General features: G+C 47.2%; 3 protein-coding genes, 1 long non-coding RNA gene and 1 pseudogene across 4 annotated transcripts; 1 reads left to right on the top strand and 4 right to left on the bottom strand.

The window, feature by feature from the left end:
- Window positions 1–342: 342 nt before the first annotated feature.
- Window positions 343–3,707, bottom strand: LOC123059265 (uncharacterized). Its single transcript, XR_006427399.1, has 3 exons — window positions 3,396–3,707; window positions 2,971–3,138; window positions 343–742 (listed from the first exon to the last, which is right to left on the bottom strand). It is a non-coding gene; the product is annotated as an uncharacterized lncRNA (long non-coding RNA).
- A 1,674-nt stretch (window positions 3,708–5,381) lies between these two features.
- LOC123059264 (chitinase CLP-like) lies at window positions 5,382–6,832 on the bottom strand. Its single transcript, XM_044481871.1, has 2 exons — window positions 6,681–6,832; window positions 5,382–6,530 (listed from the first exon to the last, which is right to left on the bottom strand). Exons 1-2 carry the CDS (start codon window positions 6,796–6,798, stop codon window positions 5,602–5,604), a joined length of 1,047 nt encoding a protein of 348 aa, XP_044337806.1. The 5' UTR covers window positions 6,799–6,832; the 3' UTR covers window positions 5,382–5,601.
- A 9,633-nt stretch (window positions 6,833–16,465) lies between these two features.
- Window positions 16,466–17,091, top strand: LOC123059263 (uncharacterized). The gene is made up of 2 exons (XM_044481870.1): window positions 16,466–16,692; window positions 16,807–17,091. Exons 1-2 carry the CDS (start codon window positions 16,555–16,557, stop codon window positions 16,855–16,857), a joined length of 189 nt encoding a protein of 62 aa, XP_044337805.1. The 5' UTR covers window positions 16,466–16,554; the 3' UTR covers window positions 16,858–17,091.
- Window positions 17,092–18,198: 1,107 nt separating this feature from the next.
- Window positions 18,199–21,839, bottom strand: LOC123063352 (probable jasmonic acid carboxyl methyltransferase 2; annotated as a pseudogene).
- Window positions 21,840–22,057: 218 nt separating this feature from the next.
- On the bottom strand, window positions 22,058–23,525 carry LOC123063351 (probable jasmonic acid carboxyl methyltransferase 2). Its single transcript, XM_044487111.1, has 4 exons — window positions 23,451–23,525; window positions 22,862–23,248; window positions 22,525–22,785; window positions 22,058–22,439 (listed from the first exon to the last, which is right to left on the bottom strand). Exons 1-4 carry the CDS (start codon window positions 23,523–23,525, stop codon window positions 22,101–22,103), a joined length of 1,062 nt encoding a protein of 353 aa, XP_044343046.1. The 3' UTR covers window positions 22,058–22,100.
- Window positions 23,526–25,889: the final 2,364 nt, after the last annotated feature.

The following is a 25,889-nucleotide window of genomic DNA, read 5'->3' as shown; positions in this document are numbered from 1 at the left end:
AGCCTCCCAGTTCAAGTGGTTAGCACGAGCAAGTCGATGAGCTAAAGAATGGGAGGTTATGTGCAAACAAGACCATTTCATATTAAACACTTGCAGTTGTGCCCGACTAAACCATATTGCTGCTACTTCAGGTAAGAAGTGGTTCACAAATGAAGTGAATTTAATTAGCTTGTGGCCGCCAATGAGCATGATATACATGAGTGGTGAAAAAGTATTTGAGTCAAACCTATACATATGATCTTCAAGTTTCCATATCAAAAACAAGAATGGCTATCAAAATTTCTTTTTTAAATGACTCAATGTATGTCAAAACGTCACTTATTTGTAAACTGGAGGGTACAAGGTGTTTCTCAGGTTTTAGATATTGTTCGATGAGTTCACACAGAGCCAAGACATCCACTATGCAGATTTTCAGAAGATTGAAAATTCAGAAAGAGATGATAAGAACCACCAGACTTGCATATTGCAACTTACCTCAAAATAGAGAATGCTAGTGGACAATTAAAATTAGGAAGTATCATCCTTACATTCTATTTGAAGGGTTAAAGCAAAACTCCTTATCCTTATGCTGATATGCTCTGCTCGTGATGATCCTCATTGATCGACCGGAATTTGACAATCTTTTGAACTCTTGCGAGATGTTTCACCTCCTTGGATGGTCCTTCCTTATTGGTGCTGCCTATCTTGTCCTTATTTACTTTGGGAGGTGCACTATGATCATGAACTGGTTTTGGTGAAGCATCTGAGAAACACATTTTAAGAGCAAATGCATCAACAGAAAAAAAAATGCTCTAACATTTCTAGATAAATGGGTGTATCCAAACAGCATTTTAACATGACAACTCTAAGTGAAGTTCTAACAGTGATACATTAGCTTATATATGCACACACAAAGGATCTACATCATACCAACACACTGACACTCCACATCTAGCGGTATGGTCAAACATAGAACATCACTGCTAAAAGTTCGATGAGATAAACTTCAAACAGGCACTCACCATCTTCACGCCGTCACGGCGTCACCTACTATCAAGTTAGGGGCCAATGTATCCAAACCCTGAAAAACATGTTTACAAGAACTTCGTGGACTAGCCAACCACTAAATATCTCACAGAAACAACATTGACTTCTTCGCATCAAGAAATTGTGATACCAGTCTAGTCGTTTGTACACAGTAGGGCGCCAAAAATCTAAATAAGCAGGAGACGTGCTGAAAAATTACCATGGCCCAACATGATTACTGCCCAGATTTTCTCATAAAATCTACTGAAGAGGCAGACACATCCTGAACAGCATTTTGTATCTGATGATGGTAACCTAAAAACAAATCTGATTTCGGCCAAATACAAGAAAGGCATCTAGTCCCTTGGTGTAATAATATCAGTGGGCAGTACCAGACCAGCGCTAGAGTAATCAGCACATAGCCTACTGCTTCCTCTTCATGTTAAACAAGCAAAAGAAATGCTGTGGAACTATACTCGCCATTTAAACATTTCTGATATAATCAAATCTGAACTCGTTCTTGATATCAATAGCATAGAGGTAGCAAAAGTGCCTAAGGAAAAAGTAACTCCAACAACCACGAGGAAGCGTGCGACCCTTCCGCCTAGGGTTTCCGCGCCGCCGCCGGCGGCTCCCCCGTGCGGAGCCGCCGCCGCGGCCGGAACCTGCCGTCGCCGCTCGCCTCTCCCGCTCCCCCGCCCCTCCCTCCACCTTCCCCCTTCCCCTCGTACCCCCCATGTCGCCTCCCTGGGAGAGGCGACAGGGGGGGCCTGACGCCGCTCTCCTCCAGGCCCCCTCCTCGTGGCTCCTTCCTCCCGCCGCTGCCAGCGAGCGCCGCCGGGCCTCGGCCGCGTGGTGCTGGTAGCGGCGGGTCTGCCCTTCCCCGCGCGCGGCCCCTCATGCTCGGATGGTGGTGGTCGGTGGAGGTGCTCCTCGGCCGGCGTCGGTGTGGCTCATCGGCGGTGCTGCCACGTGCCACAGTGGCTCTTGACGCGGCGGTGCGGCCGTTGGCCGTGGGGCGGCGCGGTGGCTGGTGGCGCCCGCCCAGCCCAGATCTGGGCCCATTTGGGCCCCATCGGGGTTGGGGCGGGCCGGTGGCTCGGTGTTCAGTGGCATCGTTCCCTGGTGATGGCATGGTGGCGGCGGTCTCGGGCGGTGAGGACTTCGTCGGTCGGCGAGTTGCAGCGTGGCGACAGGACTGTCCGGGTCCAAGTGGACCCGGCCGGGTCATCGAGGCCCGGCAAGTCCTCGTCGCCGCGTCTGGTCGGCTCCGCTGCGGCGGTGGAGGTTGTCCCCTCCCCCTGGTCGAGTTGTGGTCGCTCCCGTGGCCGGGGTCCCCTTGCCCGATCTAGGCCTTGTGTTGGCAGCTCCAGTGAGGCGGCGGGGTTGTCCGGTAATCGTGGTGGCACAAGCTGGTGGGCGGCTGTCGGAGTGGTGCATCTCAAAGTGCCTGGGGTGATGGTGGTGGTTGTGGATCGGGAGAAATCCTTGTCGGCTTGTCCGGCACCGACGTGGTGACGTTTGCTGGCGCCATCGGACCTTCCCGAGGGGCGTCGGATATATCCCTTCCCCATCATCCCTCGCATACCGAGGGAAACCCTAGAACTTGTTTGGGCAACAACGGTGGCGGCGTCGCATTCCTTCTTGAAGGTGCTGCTTGGTGCGAGGCGCTTCGAGATACTGGGAGCGTGGTGGTACTTCGTCGGAGGGTGCAGCAGTTGCCGGTCTTCCTTTCTCCATTGATCTGCCGGTGTCGGCATTTATTTCTCTTTCATTTTCTTTTGTTTTCTTTTGGGCTTATCTGTGCTGCGGCCCCAGCGAGCTGGATGTTCGGTTGTGTGCTTTATAATATAAAGCGGGGGAAACCCTTTTTCTCAAAGTGCGTAAGGAAACATTCACAACAGAGACTAATATCCTTTTGTACTAGCTAGTATAAGCTGCGGACACAGAGAAGAAGCAACTTACAGAGAGTATATAAGGGGCATCTGGTTGAATGTTGGAATACATACAACCATCCAACTCTAGCAAGACATACTCTTCTTCTTCCTCCTCTTCCTCTTCTCCGATTTGCTTGTCTCTCTCGTGTTCGTTTGCCATCTCCAACAAGAATTCGCACTTACTAGCTAATCTTGCCTGCAGAGTCCAAAAGCAGGGGATGAATGCACAAGGTACAACAACCTGTAAATGCTGACATTAGCTGAATAGACAACCTAGCATATTTCCTACTCCCTCCCTAAGGAAATATAAGAGCATTTAGATCACTAAAGCTCTTATATTGGTTTACAAAGGAAGTATTTAAGAGGATTAAATCCAGATGTAATGTGGGCATACTTCAATCTGTTCATAGTTTGGGGGGGGGGGGGGGGGGGGGGGGGGGGGGGAATTGCTACCTGACCAACCAACAATTGATCACTGCACCAGTAATCTGTCGATCTCTGAAGTTCCTTCCGGCGTCCCCTGCTCGCCGCCACCAGCCCACCGACGCACCGGGCCCGCCCACCGTTACAGCGCCCCTCTGGCCGCCTGCCGCCGCCGGCTAGTGTCCTTGGGAGGCCGAGAGCGCGAGGGGGCCCGCCCGCCGGCCGGCCGCCGCGAGCGCGTGCCGTACTGTACCTGCACGCCGCCGTGTGGAGGAGCAGCGACGGGGAAAAAAAGGCAGTGGGCTTCAAGGTCCTTCACTCAAAGGCCTCCTGGACTTCTTCGCAAATGGGCTGGAAGCACCCCGCTGGTTCTGCCAGTGGCTCCCACCAGGACAGTCACTATTATCACAAAAAGAAACACCAGGCCAGTCACTTAGTTGAAGCTGGTAGTTTAGCTAAATTTTCTTTATTTTTGAATTTTGGTAGACATGTGTGTGTAGTCCAGCCACATGATTATGTAACAATTCCTGTGAACCTCCTTGTTGAATAAAGGGTGACAATGTTTCTCGAAAAAGAAAAACCTCACAACCAGAGTGCCAAATCTCTCCCTCTTTCTTTCTCTGTGTAAGAGAGAGGCCTCTCTTTTTTCCAAAATCCATGAAACTCCTGCAGGAGCATGCGGTTCAATCAAGTCAGATGGCAATGCAAGATACACACATTGCAGATGGAGATATGACTACACGTCCATGCTACAACCCCCCCCCCCCCCCCCCCATTTTAACAAGTCGACACACGTAGACCTTCTTGTTTTGCGATGAGTGACATAGTGCCTTGGTGCGGTGAGAAGATCAGAGGCACGGAATGGAAGATATGATGTGGGAGAACGGAAGGCGGACTGTGTCGGTGCTATGAGGGAAGTTAATTAGGTTATCTAAATAGTTCGTATGATCTAGTCATCTAGATTAAACTCCAGATTTCACCAGGGCTTTATGTTGTTCATGCTTGTTTTCTATTTCTTTGACAGTAATAGTTTTTGTACTAAATTAATAAAGTCAGGTTGATTACTGGAAACGATAACCAACAAAACAATTAAACCGGTGTATGTGTCATGTGATCGTTCAAGTTGTGTAAACATTTCTTTCCAGGGTGCATTGTTAGACCAGGCTGCAAGTGCATGGCGTACGCTTATGGACAAGAAAAATGAGACGCATAGTAGATAGCGTAGGATGAATTGATTTTAACCCCCCCCCCTCCTCCTCCTAGTTCGCTCGCCTTGGATCATAAACCCCTTTCTTCGCTTGCCTCCCTCTAACCCCCCCCCCCTTCCCCCTTGTTCTGTCTTCAGGGAACCGTTGTCGTCTCGTCTTCCTAAGCAGGGGACAAGCCCTAACAAAACATGAAGGAACAACTGAAAACAGAGCCCTCCCTCTGGCAAGGGCCGAGATCCACCACGCTGCCATGGCCCTAAGGCCACCGGTAACGAGGTGGACCGACGGCGGCGCTGGCGGGAGGCAGGGGAACCCTAGACTTTTCTTGGGGTGCCCTATGCTTTGATCCTATTGTTCAGTTGGATGAGAGGCAAAAAAATGTTTATAAGCATTTTATACTTAAGGATTTTCATTGAGTTTTTCTGATTAACCGGACAACTCTCTTTTGCTTAACTAATAGAGTCCATTCTTGGCTAAAAATATAGACTGAGATCTTTGAACTCCGGCAAGAAAAATCTCTGTGTCCCTATATTCTCCTCATCTAAGAGCCAAATAATGATTTGTGGGCACAATGGATTAAGCGTAGCTAAGATGGTTAGGTTCCTTTGTGGTGGAACCAACCCACTAAGGTTCAAGTCCTAGACTTAACTAGTGGTCTCATTTTCCAGTATTTATTCCAATCCTTCCGATAATGTGCGTTCAGTGGGAGGAGATGTTCTCATCGATTACAAATGCATTTATGGTGACTTCGTCAATCTTAAGGTTATGTCGGCCGGCTCGGTATAGGGTGGGTGTGTGTGTGTGTGTGTTTTTATATGGATGAGTGTATATACATGTAGGTAATCATATGCGTTTATACTGTGTTAGAAAAAATGATTTGTGGACAAGTTTATTGTTCATATTATGTGGTGAATATAGAAATCTTACAGGTGACATGTTTTGTTTCAGAGAAACGATCATCACTATGAAAAACCACAATGCTCATACAACCACGCAGCACACAATGGCATAAAACCACCAGCTAGGCACTAGGCAGCCATGGTAAAATTGAAGTTGCTGCACGTCGTCTGCCTGCCCCACAGCAGCGAGCTGAAACCGAGCCGCTGCTTCTCCTCGTCGAACACTAGCAGGTTGTTCTCCATCTGGAACCCTCCGATCACCGCCGCCGGCGACCCGCCATGCTTGTCCACCTCCTCCTGCTTCATCTCCACGAATGCGAGGCACGCCGTGTTGTCGTTCACCTGCACCATCGAGTTGCCGCCGAACAACGTCCAGTTCTTGCCGCCCTCCAGCATCAGGTCGATCTGCGGCACGGCGTAGCCCAGCCGCGTCGACCCCAGCTCCGTCGAGTTGTAGCACAGCTCGAACGGCGCCACCGCCGGCGTGATCCTCGCCCTCCCCGCCGTGGCCGTGTTGAACGCCTTGATGAACGCACGGTATACGTCGGGCCGGAGCGCCGTGTACGGGATCGTGGAGCACAGCCCGAGAACCAACGGCGCGCCGTACCCGTCGTCGAGCTGCAGCCGGGCCTGGTTCACGGCGATGCCCTTGTCGGCCGAGATGTAGTACCCGGGGGACTCGACGTGCTTGCGCAGCGGCGTGTACCCGGCCAGGGTCGCGTTGATGTCTGGCCGGCCCGGCGGCAGGAGGAAGAGCGGGCCCCCGCCGAAGATGGCCACGCCGGCGCCGGAGCCGGCGCTGGGAAGGCAGAGCGCGAACTTGTTACCGACCCTCTGCGTGTCCGCGACCTGCTCCGGGAGCGCGAGGCCCGAGCGCGCGAGGCCCGCGAGGCCCGCGACGCCGGCCGCCCCCGCCGGCAGCTTCGCCAGGAGCGAGCCCGGCGCGCAGGACGCCACGGCGGTGAACGACACCTGATACAGAGGATTCTTCCCGTCGGTGGCGTTGGCGGAGAGCGTGACGCGCGTCACGTCCCCCGACGCGGTGTCGCCGGAGACGGGGTTGTGCGGGTGCGTGGTGCACTTGCAGCGGTTGCGGCTGCGGGCGTCGGGCTCGCCGTAGCCGGTCTGCGGGCAGTTGGGCGGCTGGAACCGGTGCGCGCGCATGCAGGCGTCGCTGCTGCAGTCGAGCGTGTCATGGGAGGGCCCGTCGCAGGTGGTCCAGACGATGGGGCCGGAGAGGTCGAGGACGAGGGGCTGAGTGTCCTTGAGCGGCGCGGTGTAGAGGGAGGTGGCCGCGTCCTTGGTGATCGCGGTGACCAGCGGCATGCTGCCACCGTCTCCCGCCGACACCGTGCACGCCAGCGCGCAGAAAGTGGAGGGGTTTGGGTTGCCGCATTTCGGCTGCCATTGGTGCGAGCAGGTCAGGTTGCGAGGTAGAATGCTAGATTTGCAATGCCCATGTATGGTGGTGGCGGCCGGGCGATGCAGGCATACGTGTGAGCTGATGTTTGCTCGAGGACTCTGACCTGCTTGTGTTTTCTATGTTATCATCATCACAAGTCATCAGGGCACGACGTCGAGGCGCCATCCAAGAATATTGCGTTGACCATAGAGATCAGAGATCGGTAGTGTCGGTGATGGTTTTTCTTTTGTGACGAAGCAATGGATGATCAGCGCGTGCATGCTCTCCACCAAGTTCTTGGTCTTGTTACCACTTTTGTTTTAGAATTATACCCCATTAATTCAAAAATCGATAGAGTTTTTTTTGTGTGAAAAACCCACAATAGAATTTGGGATACAGACGTCGGAAGGGCTGAACAGACAGCCAAATTCAACATCCACACTCAACATGTGAACAACTATGAGCTAGCTTCTGCATGTGGGGCTCGTTCTAGACTTCTACTCGTAGCAGTTGTTCGATGGTCAAAAGGATCTTGATGTAATTTTTATTGTGTTTGTGCTTCGGGCTTTGATTTCCTTGGTCATATATGCATAAGTTCTAGCAATTCCTTCATACAAAGATTTGATCACACGTGAACAATAACTTGTAGTACAAACTCTTCACATCATCAGATCACTTGCTAGAGCTAAGCCTTCCGTGCAACCAAGTGCCTTGAGTATCTCGGGGTCCAGAATTCCTTCAAACGTGATCGTTGAAGCCCTTGCGAATGTGCCATCACCATTCCTTGTTACCATGGCCAAAACCTTTTTTTAATCGAACCATGCAGGAGGAATGCATGTGAATAGATAAATAGAATTAGAAAAGGAAAAAAATTCATGTTGCTGCAGCCTTCTTAGGCTTTTATTTTCTCTTTTCTAGGGCTTGTTGAGTTGTGCCCTCAGCAGAACCTGTTGTACTTCTCGTTTATTTGCGCGTGGTGTGTTTTCGTACTTGAACCTGCATTTTGTTTGGATGTTATTGTCTGGCTATGGTGCTTTATCTATAAAGCGGAGCTAAAGTCTTTTTCGGTAAAGAGAAGAAATTGCATACAAAGTCAGTTTACAAACTACCCGAGAAGCTACAACCTCTTTCATGTCATTCTTTTTAATTGCGGCATCACCATTGAGTTTTGGGGGCAACAAGTATACCGAATGTTCATCACATGCAAACTCCCCGTGCAACAATTCCTAGCGGTTTTTTCGGGGGGTTTCTGTTATGTTATGTTAATCTTTTTTGGGGTGAAAGTTTTGTTTGCTCTTTCATGTTTCTTTGAGGTTTTACATTTTCCTTTTTTTTTTTGGTTTCCTTGATCTTGTCATTGTTTCCATTTTCGCTTTCGCATTAAATTACATGCACTTTTTTTATGAATGCATAACTTATTTTTGTAAAATAAGGTGACAACTTTTCTAATTTACTATCCTTTTTATTTTAAAAATGTTCATTGCATATATAAAAATGCAATCATGTTAAAAGAAATTCCCATTGTGTATTCAGATATATTGTTCATCATGTATAAAAGAAGTCCATTAAGTGTTTACAAAGGTTCACCAATCATTTAAAAATATCCATTGCGTATTTAAATATTCATGGTGTATTTAAATAATGTTCATTGTGTGTTTCAAAACTTTTTTTCGTGTATTAAAAAGGTTTTATTCTCTTTTTTTGTTCCCATTTCCCTTTTTTTTATTAAAGTTTGTTTCTTTTCTTTCAGTTCCTGGTTCCTTTGCGTATGTTATAAAATGTGCAAACTGTTTCAAAAGACCTTATCATGTTTTTTAATATGTTCATCCCATATTTCAACGAAATGTTCAACGTATATTCTGAAAGTGATCATCATGTTTTAAAGAATGTTTATCATGTATTTTTTAAATTATGTATTTAATAATATTATTCATTGTGTATAAGATAATGTTCATCGCATTTATATAAAAGGTTCATCATCCACTTAAAAATGTTTATCGCCTATTTCAAAAACTGGTCAGGTGTATTTAGAAAATATTCACCGTGTTTACGGGAAAGGTTCACCTTGCATTGAAAAATACTCATTGCGTATTCAAAAAAAATTGCTCAAGGTGTATTTAGAAAAATTTCATCATGTGTTTCAAAAATTGATTTTGCTTATTTTTGAAAAAAGTATAACGTTTTCAAAATACAATTTGGAAAAGGTACGTCATGCACATTAAAATGTGTTCATCACATTATCATGATCTCCAAATATTTTATCATTGTTTAGGAAAATCTGCACACGTCTTATTCACATAATGCAATGTAAATTTAAATATTGTTCAACATATGTCACAAAAATGTTTAATGTGTATTTAAATATTGTTCAAAGTATATCACAAAAATGTTCAATGTGTATTTAAAAATTGTTCAGAATATATCAAAAACATGTTCAATGAATATTTTAAAATTGTTCATTGTATATAAAAAATCAATAAACATTTGGAATTTCAATAGTTTGTTCAAGTTTCTAAAGTTTGTTCGAATTTAGAAATTTATTCATTATTTTGAAGCATTATTCAAATATTTGAAGGAAAATTCTTTACATTGTTTTCCAAGAATTGTTGGAAATTTTGAAGAAAAAAAAAAACCAGATCTGCCGTTGTACATAGTTTAACTTCAGCGCTGCAATTTAGCCTAGCTCCTGTTGTTGGCGTCCCTGCTACTCAGCGTGATGTCGGGTGTTGGACTCCATCGCGTGCGCTTTTGTTTTTTCGTGTCATTTTTACATTCGCTCGTTGCTTGGGTATGGGCTGGCCCGTTTGCGCGATCGTCCAACCAAAGCACGCACGCCCTGGTACAGAAAATCATTCATTCGTGGCATCTCCACTCCAAAACACACGAAGAGCCACCTGCTAATCGCTATCGTCGTCGGGTCCTCGAGTAGACGCGGCGAGCTCGAACTCGACGCTACATGAGATTGATGGGCACGCGTATCTTCGTCGCCATGGGAGAACGCCTGGACACGTCACGCTCTGCTCCTCGTCTCGTCTCGTCTCTGCCTCGCCTCGTATCCAGCTTCTAATCTCGCGTCCCCATTGTGGATGTAGGAAGTGGGACGCCGCGAAGAGAAGCTGGAGGTGAAGATTGGCATGATATTTGAACAAGCATGGCAAGTACTAGTAAAAAGCAAAGAGCAACTCACCGCAACATTGCCCAGCGAGCTGGCGTCGCCCCCGTTCGGGCGACTCGGATGGCTCCCCAACCCTAGGCGCCGCCGGGGCCTAGCTCATCTTCCTCGCTTCCTCCCGCCGCTGCCGGAGGACGCCGACGGCTTGCGCCCGGAGGCCGACGGCGATGGCGGGGGCCCTTCCTCCTTCCCGCGTCTCAGGGGTGGTGGGGCCCCAACATACGTGGAGGTGCGGCCGATGTAGAAGCGACGACGATGACTTCGACGGCGGCGGCGGTTGGCCAGCTCTCGGGCCACGGCCGGCTCCTTGCGGCGGCTGGCCTGGATCGGACGGCGGCGCGATGCGGTTTTCGGCGGTATGTCATCTGGCCTTAGATCGGCGACGACGTCGAGGGCCTGATGGACTGCTTGGCGGCACCTCTGGTCTGTTCTGGCCGGTGTAGCCAGTGATGGTGGTCATCTTCTTCGTCGGAGGTGACCGGCCAGAGGTTTGGTGATCGGATCTCGAGATCCATCATCTAGTCCCAGCTGCGAGTTGGGAAGACATGGTTGCCGGTGAAAACCGAGCCGACGGCAGGCGATGGCGACGTTCTACGTCGTTACCTTGATGAAGGCATCATCGTGTAACTACTGTCGACCCACTCGTCCTGTTCCAGGGGAAACCCAATGATCTGGTGTTCCGGATCGGACGATGGCTGCACCGCGGTGTCATTTCTCTCTTAAGAGCATTGTTTGTGGAGTAGCGCTGGAAGTCAGAGGCAGGAGGTGGAGCGGCTTCGTCTTGCACGGAGCTTCCGTGGAGGTGTCGAGTCATGCCTGACCGACAGGTGCTACGCTTTGTCATGCCTGGTCAGCAGGTGCTACGCATGACAGATCTTCCAAAGACTTCAAGCTATGTCGGCCGGTGGTACTTGGCCGCATGGTGCTGAGGTGTATCAGTGGCGATCGCGACGTGCTCAGCTGTTTGCGCGCAGGGAGGAGGTGCCGTTGGGTGCCGTGGTGGCGTCGACGATAGCTGGACCGAGTAAGGTTGATGCATCAGTACAGTTCTGAAGATGGAGTGGTGACAGTTGGCGGCGGCGGCCTCTGAGAGCACGCCGGACCGGTGAGTGACCCATACCCAGCAGGCGTCCTGGATGGGACGTCTTAGATGTTAGATTTAGCTGCGAGGTCTGTTTGGTATTAGGTCCAGACTATCAACATCCCTTCATCAATTGGATAGGAGTAGCGACAGATATTGCCTAAACGGTGGTTTTAGTCTTACTGTTGTATTATTTTGTAAGATTTTGTATAAACAATTAATAAAATGACTGCATGCATCATCCAGATGCAAAGGCTGGGGTCTTCTTCTTTTTCTAAAAAAAAAAGAAAACATTGCCCAGCGAGCTTTCCGGCACGAATGGATCTCCAGAAACTACACCATCGGACAACTCGGTCAGGCACGACGCGAGGACAAGATCCACGCTAGAAACAACAACCTGCTCCGACATTTTTAGCAACAAGTTAATGTGTGTCTTTGGTGTCAGGTAAGCTTGAGCTCTCTATAGCCAACATCAGATCCACGGATCCTGCACACGGCATGCAAGGGATTGCTAACAAGTCAAGGCCAGGAACTAGTAGTGTTCGGTCATATCTACGCTCATACAGAGTAGCTTAGATCGGACGGATCCAACTTAAAAACACACTAACGTAAACGAAATACAATCAGATCAGGATAGACCCGATGGAAATACAACCCCACATGCCCATCAACGATGCTAGACACACCACGAAAACGGGAGCTAGACAGAAAGAATCTTATTCCATCTTCAAGAAGTCGTCATCGTCTCGTCTCCCTGAACAGGACACAAACCGTAACAAAATTCAAAGAAACATTTAAAAAGCAAAGCCCTCCTGCCGGCAACGGTCAGGATCCATCGCACCGCCGTGGCGGTCGGAGACAAGGCGGACTAGCGGCAGCGTCAACGGAAGGCAGAGGAGCCCTAGGCTTATGGGAGGAGGTGGCTGCATGAGAAAACACAGTATTCATGACGAGCAATCTTGACACAGGTGTTGCTAGATTATTGTAATCTCGTTTGCTTGGCCTTTTTTCCCGCCTATTTTGTGTTTGTTTGACTCTATTTTCTGTCACTTTTGTTATTGCATACAAAATTACAAATAATCTTCTCTGGTAGTCGGCAGTGAGTGGTCGTAGGGGAGTGAGCATCTTACAATAAACTGCGTACATGTGATGTGCATCTCATCTTCATAAAAGACATGCAGTTATGAATCTATTCCACCAACTGGCTTATTGTTTACTTTTTTTATAGGAAGAGGCACGGCTCTTCACTCGCTATATACATCCAGTGATACAGTGGCGGAGCTAGCAAATTGCCGAAGCCTGGGGCATTGTAAGCTCAAGTATATTTTTTGTCTTTCAAAAGCCATAAATTCACATACTTGGTATGCCAAAATTTGCTCAATCCAAAAATTTGAACAAATATAATTTTACGACACAATCGATGTTCAATTGCACAACTTTTGGATAAGTTACAGAGAACAACTCACCAAATTGTTGCGTGCCACCGGTGCCACCTCCTGGACCCGGCCTTGCACAAGTTGAACACTTGCCGGTGCTGTTTCCGTGGCTACTGTCATCGACAATGAGCCACCGTCCACCGGCAAGCAGAGTGGAATTCTCATCAGAGAAGTTGCCGCCTTGGCGCCGGCACTTCTGATCGTGACCCTCGCCCGCCTTGCTTGCCAGAGTCGCGGCCTCACCGTGCGCCATCTCTCTTACGGCTTGCCAGCCATCGATGCTCTCCAGGGCATCCTCCACCAGTGGCTAGATCATCTATGGGGCCGGAGTACCGAGCTAGGCTTTGGGCGGGTCGCGCGAGCGTTCGTTCCAGTCTGACCAACTTCCCCTCGTCTCTGCTTACCAGGCAACGAATCGATCAATTCTCTCCTGATTACATTAGGAAAAGAGTACATTTAATTTTTTTTGAAAGGAGGAGGAAAAGAGTACATGGAGAGAGCAACTAGTTAACGAGCGCTTCTTCGGAAGCCTCCCAACGATCAACGCCATTTGGCGCGCTCTCAGCCATTCACCACGTGTCGCGTTCTGGGCGCTCCCTTCGTATTTTATTTATTTTTATTTTTCCACACGCTTTTTTAGCCTGTTAAACGGTTTTTTCAACGTTTTGGTTTTTCATCGGTCTTCCTTACCTTTTTGATTAAAAAATTAAAAAAAATTGCGTGAAAAAACGTGTTTTCTTTTTTTCCCCTTTCACGAGAGTCGTGGTTTTGCTTCCGCGAGAGTCACAACCGTGCCTCTCGGAAACGAAAAAAACGCGTTTTCTGTTGTTTTTTTTCTTTCACAAGAGTTACGGTTTTGTTTCCGCGAGATATACGGGTGTGCTTTCGCGAGAGTCACGGCCGTGCCTCTCAAAAACGGAAAAAAAACGTGTTTTCTATTTTTTTCCCCTTTCTCGAGAGTCACGGTTGTGCTTTAGCGGGAGTCACGGTCATGCCTCACGGAAACGAAAAAAACATGTTTTTTGTTTTTTTCTCTTTCGCGAGAGTCACGGTTGTGCTTCACTCGCTATATACATCCAGCGATACAGCGGCGGAGCTAGCAAATTGCCGAAGCCTGGGCACATTGTAAGCTCAAGTATATTTTTTGTCTTTCAAAAGCCATAAATTCACATACTTGGTATGCCAAAATTTGCTCAATCCGAAAATTTGAACAAACATAATTTTACGACACAATCGATATTCAATTGCACAACTTTTGGATAAGCTACAGAGAACAACTCACCAAATTGTCGCGTGCCACCGGTACCGCCTCCTGGACCCGGCCTTGCACAAGTCGAACACTTGCCGGTGCTGTTTCCGTGGCTACTGTCGTCGACGATGAGCCACCGTCCACCGGCAGGCGGAGTGGAATTCTCATCAGAGGAGTTGCCGCCTTGGCACCGGCACTTCCAATCGTGACCCTCGCCCGCCTTGCTTGCCAGAGTCACGGCCTCACCATGCGCCATCTCTCTTACGGCTTGCCAGCCATCGATGCTCTCCAGGGCATCCTCCACCAGTGGCCAGATCATCTATGGGGCCGGAGTACCGAGCTAGGGTTTGGGAAGGTCGCGCGAGCGTTCGTTCTAGTCTGACCAACTTCAGCGTTGTTCGGAATCCCTCCACTCCGCCGCTCCACTCTGGGAGCAGGGCGGAGCTGTAGTTAAATAGTACAGAGCTGCAGTCCCTCCACTCCGCAGCTTCTCGTATTATGAGGAGCTGGGGTGGGTTGCCGAACACTGCCGGACCTCGTCTCTGCTTACTAGGCAACGAATTGATCAATTCTCTCCAGATTACATTAGGAAAAGAGTATATATTTTTTTTGAACGGAGGAGGAAAAGAGTACATGGAGAGAGCAACTAGTTAACGAGCGCTTCTTCGGAAGCCTCCCAACGATCAACGCTATTTGACGCGCTCTCAGCCATTCACCACATGTCACGCTCTGGAAGCTCCGTCCGGATTTTATTTATTTTTATTTTTTCACACGTGTTTTGGCCTTTTAAATGGTTTTTTCCGGTTTTTTCGACGTTTTGGTTTTTCATCGGTCTTCCTTACCTTTTCGATTAATTTTTCTTTAAAAAAATTGCGCGAAAAAACGTGTTTTCTTTTTTTTCCTTTCACGAGAGTCATGGTTTTGCTTCCGCGAGAGTTACGACCGTGCCTCTCGGAAACGAAAAAAAAACGCGTTTTCTTTTTTTTTCTTTCACAAAAGTTACGGTTTTGTTTCCGCGAGAGGCACCGGTGTGCTTTCGCGAGAGTCACGACCATGTCTCTCGGAAACGAAAAAAAAACGTGTTTTCTGTTTTTTTCCTTTCTCGAGAGTCATGGTTGTGCTTTAGCGAGAGTCACGGCCGTGCCTCTCGGAAACGAAAAAAAACGTGTTTTTTTCTCTTTCGCGAGAGTCGCGGTTGTGCTTCCACGAGAGGCATGGTTGTGCTTTCGCGAGAGTCACGACCATGCCTCTCGGAAACGAAAAAAACGCGTTTTCTGTTTTTTTCTTTCGCGGGAGTCACGGTTTTGCTTCCGCAAGAGGCACGGTTGTGCTTTCACGAGTCACGACCGTGCCTCCTCGGAAACGGAAAAAAACACATTTTCTCTTTTTTTTTCACGAGAGTCACGGTTTTGCTTCCGCGAGAGGCACGGTTGTGATTTTGTGAGAGGCACGGGCGTGCCTCTTTCGGAAAGGAAAAAAACCCGTGCTCCTGGTTTGGTTTTTTCGTACGGTTTTTTTATTTGGGTTTTTTTTTGTGAAAAAAGTTCATCAAAATCTATCAGCATGGGATCTAGTTTTGAAGATCTCGACGCGAGGAATCCAACGAAGAAAGCGGTTCGAGATTTAGACGCACGGTTTGAGAGATAAAACATTTTGAATAAACGGATCTACGAAAAAAGGAAAACTTCCAGGTTACGATAAGTGGCGCGCTGCATGTTCGCCACTTGTCGCAATCAGAAAAGTTGAAGTGATCTTTGCAAGAAGTACTCCTCAACTCAATTAGTTTTTTTTTTTGAGACAATCCTCAACTCAATTAGTGATTTCGGTACATGAACCTAGGGTCTTCGGGCTATGTTAAGTAAGGCCCAATAGGCAAGGAAAAGATCACGCCGGCCCAGTTAGGACAGTTTTCTTGTTTGAAGCGTATTTCACGGCTGGGGCAGCTCGCCCAAATCCTGGTAAGTGGCGGCATCGAGCCCGGGCACGTGCCCACGTGCCTGGACGGTAAAATCACGCAACAGAATCAGCAGCACACAGCGCAAGCACATTACAATGCATTATCAAACATTAGTTCCGAACCAAAGACACAGTCAACACTATAATGAAGTTACTATTCACACCTTTTGTCCCTACAGTCGTCAGAGGTTTTTTTTTTTGCGTAAAATCTTATACGAGTACAACAGAAGGTCAAGTTTGTTGTAAAAAAACTAAGATTTTTAGTTTCTTTTTCAGCAAATTCAGTTTATTTTGACATATCAGGTGCATATGCGCCCGAGATCCAAGGGGCATTTTCCAGAAGACACATTCATACAGTGCAAATCGAGATGGTAATCAAGCAATTCCTAATATATTGTCTAAAAAAGCATTCTCAAATACGCATCATACGGAAAGTCTAATCCGACCAGTTTCTTTTTAGGGGTATCCGACCAGTTTGGTCATATGGGCGAAAAAACCAGTTTTCGCTGAAGAAAAACACGCAGAAAGTGCAGATGTTTCAGTTCAGAGAGTTCCAGGCTGGAACAGAGCACTTCCCCCTCGAGCATTTTTTAGGTTTTTTTTTTTGAGATAGTGCTTCTTTTAATAAAGGATAGATATTTTTTTCTTTTTTGCAGGACCAGATATTTTTTTTTCTTTGTACCTACAATCAAGCGTGGGCTTCACACGGCCCAGAAGCCAGAAGCAAGAGGAACGGTTCAGTCCTCATCGAGATCGGCAGAGAGAGAGAGAGAGAGAGAGCAAAAGATGAACGGCGGCGGCAGGAAGTTCGGCGGTGGGCGGCCGCCGACGGGGACTCCGTCGCTGGCCTGGTCATCGGTGGTCGTGGTCGTCTCCCTCCTCGCGGGGGCCTCCGTCGTCCACAACGTCTACAAGCCCGACATGGTACGTTAGTCTCTCTCTGCCACCCACCCGTACGTTGCCCCATGCCCACAACGTGTTCGACGCAATGCACGCTCATGGCTCAGCACTCTTTCTTTTCTTCCGATCCACCCGCAGACCATTCCGCCGGTGGGAGGAGGTGGCGGTGATGACGGCAAGCAGAGTTGAGCTGGTTTCGTGGAGAGGGATCGCGGAGACGGATTCTGTTCCTTCGCAAGAACCATGTTCTGCGTCTGGGTGCCCCCAACCGTTTCTGTCAGCACAGCACTCTGCTGCTCGTACCCACTCGAATCAAACTAACATTGTATGATTTATGTATGTTATTCAAAGGGATTTACTTCTTGCAGGAGATATTATGTTCTTATTTGACATGACATTCAATCCCAGCTCTTTTACATCTGACATTCTCATCGATGTCATATGCTGGAATTTGGTTTATTCTTAAATCTCCAGGAGCTTGTACCTCTAAACCGTTAGTGAAGGCACCAAGGCTACTGGAGTGGTGTCAGATTCATACTCCTTCCGTTCCAAAATAGATGACCCAACTTTATACTAACTTAGTATGAAGTTGGGTCATCTATTTTGAAACGGAGGGAGTACCTTTGAGAGCCAGTGTAGGCGGTAGGGTGAGCAGAAAAAGAAATGCACGGGACCACTAGGGAAGAGCCTCTCGTAGACACAACACCAGTTACAACAACATGCTTGCTGATTCGCATGAACGCAAACAGGCTCTTCACCACTGCGTTCAAGTCATTGTATGGGAGATCATTAAGGACTAGACTGACTTCAGGAGGTGGCTGTTGCAACTGAAGAAAGTGACTGCAGGTGTCCTCAAGCGGAGCAGCCCAAGTGCGCTATCACCATCTTTCCACGCGACAAGGTGCTTGTGTTGCTGCATACTCCCTCCGTTCCATAATTTTTGTCAAGGTGCTTGTCTTGGAATTCAGAGACCTTGAACCCGAGAGAGCAACATGTGATGGAAGTAGGGATGACTTAGGGTCGACGTTCTTACCAATCTGAGGGACAGCTCACAGACAGACTGAATAAAAGATTAGGTCAAATTCAGATCAGCATATAATACATTAACAACCTGTCACTTCTAGAGTTTGTTTTAGATCAGCAGACTTGTCATTTTGAGGTCATGCCTTTGCTTGCAAACTCCAAGTCCAGTTCTTCTTTTCTATGCTCAACTGGGGATGAATTTTCTGGCTGCTTACTGGGTGCAATGATAAGGTCAACGGCCAATAATAAGGTCATATTCGGATAAGAATAACAGCCTGTCAATGCTAGAGATTGTATTTTTGATAGACCAGCAGAATTGTTATTTGGCATGGTTAAATTTGTTGGCTCTTACTACTGAGCATATATAGAAACAGAATGTTAACTGAACTTCCAGTACATTCTCTGTTTTACCGAAATTTCCAGTACATCGTTAGCATTAAGTCATTAACACGAACACCGTCAGCTGAGTAAGATCTTTCACTGAATAAGAATAAGAGCAGTAAATTGGAGTTTCCAGACATTGTTATGGAATAGATCACACAATAAGTATTACAATACTGTCAACTGTCGCCATGACTAACATTGCAATAAAATTGAGTTACATGAAAAAATGAAACACCCGTCATCTTTCTGAAAGAAAAGGGAGATATAAAGAATAACCAGAACAAGTGTTACAGTCTCGGGCAGCCCGGGCACTTAGTTTTAGTCTTGTTTCTGCTCTTATATCCTCCCTGCAGTCTCTTGTAAGTTCTTTTTCCGTGTCTGGTTCATAATCTCCCGAGCAAATTTAATCTTCAGAAACAAATAACACATCGAGACCATTTTGTCAAATAAAAAGGAAAAAGAGAGAGCAAGGTTACAATCTTGAGCAGTCATATATAGATATGAAAACTTTCACAACACTCAGGGATGTGTTAAATAATGAAGTGCTATGCATTGGTCGTCGCCTTTTAAAATCTCAAGACACACTATAACCTCTTAAGAGGGGCGTAACAGGTCACTATTCTAGATACTAACCATAAAGATCAAAGGAGACAAGGTCACAAGGTGTGTAGTGTACCTTTACAAAAAGGCAAGCAAGTATAAACATCAGTTACCTGGTCATTGCCTTCGTGAGTGATACAACCAGCATAACTAGCGGGTTTCCCGCAACTTCTTCCTCCAAGCTGCCCGGTTGTCTCCATCGCTGCTCCGTGCATGCCATGAATTCATCCATGACATCCCCAAAATGTTGGACAATTATCGGCTCAAATACGGCTCTCATCATACTTGCGAACATACTTGGGACCATGAGCGCATTGTCCACACAGCTTCGGGGGTCGTGCACCTGCATCTCACTGATCGAAAAAGATCCTTCTTCTTGAATGATCACCTTCAGCTCTTCATGGGAAGGTCCATGCATTGACACATAGAAAGAATCAAATTTCACTCTGTCTATCACACCCTACCGATAGTACCAAAAGACCACAAATATCAAATAGTCGTGAGTTTGTTAGCAAATCATATAATGCTATGTTAGAAAAGTAAGGGCAGCGTACCTCTATGGTCATGACACGTAAAATCTGAGCCAATGTTTCCCGGAGGTGACAGAATTCAGAAGCAAGTTCATCGGAACGCCTCCCTGGAAGAGAAATAACCATCCGACCTCCTGGAACAATTCTTTGGCTCTTAGCTTGAGGAAAAGTGTGAAATCTTTCCTGAACTGTTGTCCATAAGCCTCAAAGACGATAGGGAGCTTTTGAAGCCTAGCATGCCCATCAATGTCATACGCCGAGATCTTGTTACTAGTAAGCACTTCAGGAGCCTGTAAAGATAGAGTGAATTGCAAAAAACCACCACATTGAAGCATAGGTTTGCAGAAAACACGGGTTTACGAATTTATGCCCGAAAACACTGATTCTTGGTCTAATCTTTTGCAGAAAACACTGATTGATGACTTAGACCATTTTAATGACAATTATGACATGTGGGTCCCACATTTGATGACTGGTCTTTTTCCAAAAAAAAAAATCCCTCCCAAAAACAACTCTCTCTCCCTGCCCCGATCCAGAGGGAAGAGGAGGTGCGCCCTCGACGCCGGCGAGGTCCAGCCACCGCCGCAAGTCCTCGCCCTTGTGGTCGTCGGGATCCAGGGCTTGCACAAGAGCAAGTAGCGCGGCGACGCGGAGCACCGGAGCAAGCAGCGGCGCGCCGGCATGGATGCAGGAGCAGCAGCAACGGAGCAAGCAACAGCGGCGGCGCGGCGGCAGAAGCAGCGGAGCAAGCAGCAGCGGCGACGCGGCGGCAGCAGCAATGAAGCAAGCGGCGGCGGCGGCAGAAGCAGGGGAGCAAGTAGCGGCGGCGGCAGCAGCAGTCGTGCGGCAACGCAAAAGCAGCAGGAGCCGCGCGCGTGACCCAGCTGACGCCCGCCCAATGCGGATGCGGCACCACCGGCAGACAGCCACGCGCCGCCCCTTCTCCCTTCGGGCGCGGTGGGCATGGCCGGCGATGAGATCCATGAGCACCGACACATCGTTCTTCAGTTCTGTGCACGGCTTGACAGGAGCTGATTGCGTTTTAGATTTTTTTCCCAAGGGTGCCTATGCAAAAATACCAAGGACCAACAATTATGCCACGTCAGTTTTTGCGGGACCCACATGTCATAATCGTGGTTAAGATGCCCAAAGAGATCGATCAGTGTTTTTTGCAAAAGTTTAGGCCAGAAATCAGTGCTTTCTGGCACAAATTCGTAAACCCGTGTTTTCTACAAACCTATGCTTCAATGTGGTGGTTTTTTGCAATTCACACGTAAAGATAAGGTTTTGCCTACGAATCCAAAAGTAATGGAACAAATCAACCCATTGAGCAGTGTCAGACTCACACCTTTGAGAGCCAATGCAGGTTGTTGGACGAGCAGACAAGATGCAAGGAGCCACTAGTGAATAGCCTCTCGTAAAACGACCCTGGTGCGACACCGGTCACGACAATAGGGTCATTTCCCTGATGGAGCGTGACCAGGCTCTGCGCCACCGTGTTGAAGTCATTGTGAGGAAGGTCGTTGAGGAGCACACACACTTCGGGTGGTGTCTGTATGAACTGAAGGCAGTGACTGTGTATGGCCTGGACAGCTATTGACACCAATGTTAGAGCGTTTGGGCCAGAGGAGCAACCCAGATCGGCAATCACCATCTCCGTTGGCAACATGGTGGTGGTGGTGGTGCTGCATAAGTCAAGGATGGCTGCTTCTATCAGGGGTTTCATCTTATTCTGTTCAACACTCTGCAGTCAAGTTGTAGTTCCTTAACTTCCCCACTTCTTGATAAATCAATAATATAAGCTAGGTATGAGCAAGTTTTTGGTGAAGCACTTCCGATAATTCAAGTGTCAAAGAACATAAGAGAATTGGTTGAGACAGGAGAAGACACCTGAGCACTGGAGTTGCGAGCATAGCTTGTTTCCCCTTGTCCTTGATTCATATGCAGCGTCTGTTTGGAGGCCATGGCTTTGCTTGGAGCAAGCTAGGCTAAACTCCAGATCTTAAATCTGCTCCACTTCAGATCTTAAATCTTCAGAATCTAGGCCTGTGGCTACTTAATGGGGGCAAATAGTAAGTCACCTTGCTCTATTATTTTAATCTTATGGATAGCCTAGCGACCTGTCTGTCACTGAAAGGCTGGTCAAATCCAGATCATAATACAATACTAACGACCTGTCTGTCAATAGCAGACCAACATGGTATCCAATGGAAAAAAGCAAACAGGGAAAACATTTTAGACCAACATGGTATCTAAGAAGTTTCTTCATGCTTACAAAATTACCATATGAAGAAAAGGGCATATCCTATCTCTGTAAAAACTATCACATTCTTTTAATGAACTACAGTGCTCAAATTGCCACTGACATTGGACACAGGAAGCTGCACAACTAATGCATCAGCAGACAAATAATGAACTAGCATGATTAAGGACAAAAGTTAAGAATACAGTGAGAGTCACTGGCCTGAATTAAGGTCAAATGTGTAAAGAACACTTAAGACGATGAAAAAACGAGCTGGGGCAATAACTGAAAGCTAGAATATGGTCATGGTGTGAACATGTACTTGGACAAACGAGTCACACATTTTTACAATATATAGAATAGTCCATTCAAATGAAAAATTAATAGAAATGTATAAAATCCATAAACATACAAGAGAAGCAATGACATAGTATGACGCAAGAAAGCCCACTCCAATATGCAAATAGATTAATGAAGTGCGAACATGTTGTTGCCTTCCAAACCAGCCACCAACTCACCATCCTGAGTATCAAGATCAAAGGAAACTGTTGACATCGTTGCCTTGAAGAAACCAACGGCTCAGTCTCATTCAAATGTGGCGTACCTTTTGAAAAAGCAAAGCAGTCACACCACCGGCCAAGACCATCAATCCATCAGGCCTTGGCGACCGACAGAGTCAGCATAGCTAATCCGGCATGGTCTTGCTGCAGCAAGCTTGCATCCAGGCTCCAGCGCCGCTCCGCGATCCTCACGAATTCGTCCATCACATCCCCAAAATGTTGCACGACTATCTGTTCGTACACTACTCTTATCTGGTTGGCGATCCAGCTTGGGGTGACGAGTGCACTGTCTAGGTCGCTTAAAAAATCATGCACCAGAAACTCCTTGATGAAAAAGGAACCATCTTCTTGGATGATCTCCCTTAAATCTTCCTTTGAAGGTCCATAGACTGGCACGCAGAAAGAATCAAACTTCGCCTTGTCGATTACACCCTGTCGATCATCGCGAAAGATCAATTACTTGTGCCTTCGTCAGCAAATGATAAAATTCTATGCTAGAAAAACTAAGAAATTGTACCTCTGAGGCCATAAGGCTTAGAACCTGAGCAAGGATGTCCCAGATGTGAAAGGGGGCGATGCCATCAGAATGCCTTCCTATAATGGAAACAACCATCTGGCCTCCCGGGACTAATTCTTTGGCTCTCAGTTCCAGGAAATGTTTGAAGTCCTTCCTAAACTGCTGTACATAAGCCTCAAGGACCATAGGGAGCTTTTCACGCCTAACATGCTCATCAATGTAGTAAGCCGGGATCTGGTTCCTCCTTAGAACTTCAGGAGCCTGTGAAGATCAAGATTTTTCTTATAGAATTAGCAAGTTAATGCAGCGGATCCATCGAGCAGTGTCACACTCACACCTTTGAGAGCCAGTGCAGGCTACTGGACGAGCACACAAGATGCACTGAGCTACTGGTGAAGAGCCTCTCATAAAACGACCCCGGTGCGACTCCCGTCACGACAACAGGGTCGTTAATTCGACGGAGTGTGACAAGGCTCTTCACCACTGTAGTGAAGTCGTTGTCAGGCAAGTCGTTGAGGAACACGCATAGCTCCGGTGGTGGCTGCTGGAACTGAAGACAGTAACCATGGATCGCCTCGACAACGACCGATACCAGTGCCAGCGCGTTTGGGCCAGAAGAGCAGCCCAAGTCCGCGATCACCATTGTTTCAGGTAACAAGGTGCTGCTGCATAAGTCTATGATGGCTCTTTCTATCAGGAGCTTCATCCTGTTCTGCTGAGCATTCTGCAGTCGATTTGAACTTCTTCAGAAAATCTATTACTATAATCTTTCAGCTAAATAGCATGCTTCTTGACTTCCTCATTTCTTCTTTTGAATTTCACGAATATAGTTATATTATCAACTCCCGCAAAAACAGAAAAAACTATATTATGAACAAGTTCCTGATGGACAGTTTTGAGAAGCCAAGTGTCAAATAATAGCATACCTGAATACCAGAGTTGCGAGCATAACTTCTTTCCCCTTGTCCTTGGTTCATATGCACCATCTGCTTGGAGGCCATGGCTTTGGTTAGAACGAGGCTAACCTCCAGAAAACCTGATAGAACCAGATTAGGAAGCCTCAATTCTTATTTTCCATCTGCTATCTGGGGATGGCTGCTTACCCATCTTAAGCCAGACAATAGAAAGATTGATTCAAAGATTAGGTCAAATTCAAAGAAGGATAAGGATATTACAATATTTAACAACCAGTCAATAGTAGTGGTTGTTTTAGATGAGCAGACTTGTTATTTTAATATGGTTACATTGAGTTGGCTCTTCCATGTTGGTTTAAAAGTCAAAAGCAAACATTTCAGACATTTTAGAACACCACAGGCACATTTTTTCTGAAGCTGACAGAAAGAAAAACTGAAACTCACATTTTATTCTTACTGAGAGTGGTATTAAAATCTTTTTTATACAGTGGCTGCACAGTGGAGTTTTTTTGCTAATGCTTATTTGCTTAATGCTTCCATACGATGCTTGATGAACACAAGCAAGTGCACACTGCATAGATAATGCGAACACTTCAAGCAGCCAAATAATGAACTACCATGTGATCTTCAAATAATAACCGGGGAAATGGTGCAGGTGGTCAATGCTATGTATAAGTCTTAAGTGCGACGTTGTACAGGGATGGCACTGGTTGGAATTAACTATAGAACTTTCGTTTTCGGCCATTATTTGGTTAAAAAGTTTTGGTAGAGTGTAAAGAACATTCACACTGCATAAAGTTGCCCAAGCAAAAGGACATCTATTTGAAGAAAATGTGAATGAGGTGATATGAATCAATCAAGAGCCAGAGATGAAGAGTGGTGCGAAAATTTTGGTCAACTTTCTACCCTATGGAAGGCACGGTCCAAAGTCTTCGATGTAGAAGGATGATCTGACCATAATATCTTAATCAGGGTCTGATCATATCTTAATCACCTTATAATGCTGACCAAACAACATTATATACTCAAATGTTCTGACCAGGAGTATAATCAACACGAGAACCATGAGCTTGTTGGATAATGAGCAACTAGCTTTACTGAGGGCCAAGGGCCAGAACATATACATGTGTCGTAAAGTGCAAAAAAGCATCTTATACAATGGGGATGTACATAGAGAAACTATACACATCTAACACCCCCCCTCAAACTCATGGTGGATCAACAACACTGAGTTTGGAGTGAAGAAAACTATGCTGCGCTCGAGTTTGTGCCTTCGTGAAGAAGTCTGCCAACTGTAACTCAGAGGGCACATAGTGGAGAGCGAGAGTCTGATCCTGCACAGCAGCACACACAAAGTGGGCATCCACACCAATGTGCTTGGTGAGCTCATGCTTCACCGGGTCACGTGCAATACTGATAGCACCGATACTGTCCGACAGTAACGGAGTCGAGGTAGTAGCAGACACACCAAAGTCCTCAAGTAACCACCGCAACTAGATCACCTCAGCCGTCAACATATCCATGGCCCGCAACTCAGCCTCTGTACTCGAGCGTGAAACTGCAGCCTGTTTCTTTGTCTTCCAGGCAGTAAGAGAGCCACCAAGAAAGAAACAGTAAGCAGACAGCGAGCGTCGATCAGAGGGATCACTAGCCCAGGTAGCATCAGAGTAGGCATGGAGCTCAAGAGAGTTGGAGGAGGGAAAGAAGAGGCGCTGAGAAAGCGTGCCACGAAGATATCATAGAAAACGGAGGAGGTGACTATAGTGGACAGAGGTGGGGGCTGAAAAGAACTGACTCGGGATGTAGACAAGATAGGAAATGTCCCGACGCGTAACAGCAAGGTAGACAAGGCTGCCAATGAGGTGACGATAGCGAGTGGGATTAGGAAGGGGGTCGCCATTAGAGGCACAAAGCTAAACGTTGAGCTCCATATGAGTCACAATAGTGCGCTCATCACCGAGAGCAGCGCGAGAAAGAAGATCCTGAATATATTTTTCTTGGGAGATGTAGAAGCCATCAAAGGTCGAGGAGATCTCAATCCCAAGAAAATAGCGAAGTGGACCAAGATCAGTCATAAGGAACTGGTCACGAAGACGAGCCTTAACAAAGGCAATATAGTCAAAGTCATCACCAGTGATGATCATGTCATCAACATAGAGAAGGAGAAGAGTCCGACCATGAGGAGACGTGTGAACAAACAACGCGGGATCATGATCACTGGGTAAGAAGCCAGCGGTAGTCACCACAGAGGCGAAGCGCTGAAACCAGGCGCGAGGGGCCTGTTTAAGACCATAGAGTGAGCGGCGAAGTCGACAGACCATGCCATCAGGAGCATAGTACCCCGGTGGTGGCTGCATATAAACCTCCTCACGCAACTCGCCATTGAGAAAGGTGTCGGTGTCAAAACCGGCGGATCTCGGGTAGGGGGTCCCGAACTGTGCGTCTAAGGAG

Source organism: Triticum aestivum, chromosome 3A (assembly GCF_018294505.1).
Source record: "Triticum aestivum cultivar Chinese Spring chromosome 3A, IWGSC CS RefSeq v2.1, whole genome shotgun sequence".
In the NCBI taxonomy this organism is placed as follows: Eukaryota; Viridiplantae; Streptophyta; class Magnoliopsida; order Poales; family Poaceae; genus Triticum; species Triticum aestivum.
Note: the sequence above shows the minus strand (reverse complement) of the source record. Positions and strands in the feature narration are given on the sequence as shown.

Bases quoted from the DNA above. Each gene is read 5' to 3' on its own strand.
- LOC123059263 (XM_044481870.1), top strand. From the start codon at position 16,555: ATGAACGGCGGCGGCAGGAAGTTCGGCGGTGGGCGGCCGCCGACGGGG. The intron at 16,693-16,806 runs GTACGTTAGTCT...ATCCACCCGCAG, and splicing joins ACGTCTACAAGCCCGACATG to ACCATTCCGCCGGTGGGAGG.
- LOC123059264 (XM_044481871.1), bottom strand. From the start codon at position 6,798: ATGCCGCTGGTCACCGCGATCACCAAGGACGCGGCCACCTCCCTCTAC. The intron at 6,531-6,680 runs ACGGGCCCTCCC...ACCCGCACAACC, and splicing joins CATCGTCTGGACCACCTGCG to CCGTCTCCGGCGACACCGCG.
- LOC123063351 (XM_044487111.1), bottom strand. From the start codon at position 23,525: ATGGCCTCCAAGCAGATGGTGCATATGAACCAAGGACAAGGGGAAAGA. The intron at 23,249-23,450 runs GTATGCTATTAT...AATCGACTGCAG, and splicing joins CTCGCAACTCTGGTATTCAG to AATGCTCAGCAGAACAGGAT. The intron at 22,440-22,524 runs GTACAATTTCTT...GATGATCGACAG, and splicing joins TAAGCCTTATGGCCTCAGAG to GGTGTAATCGACAAGGCGAA.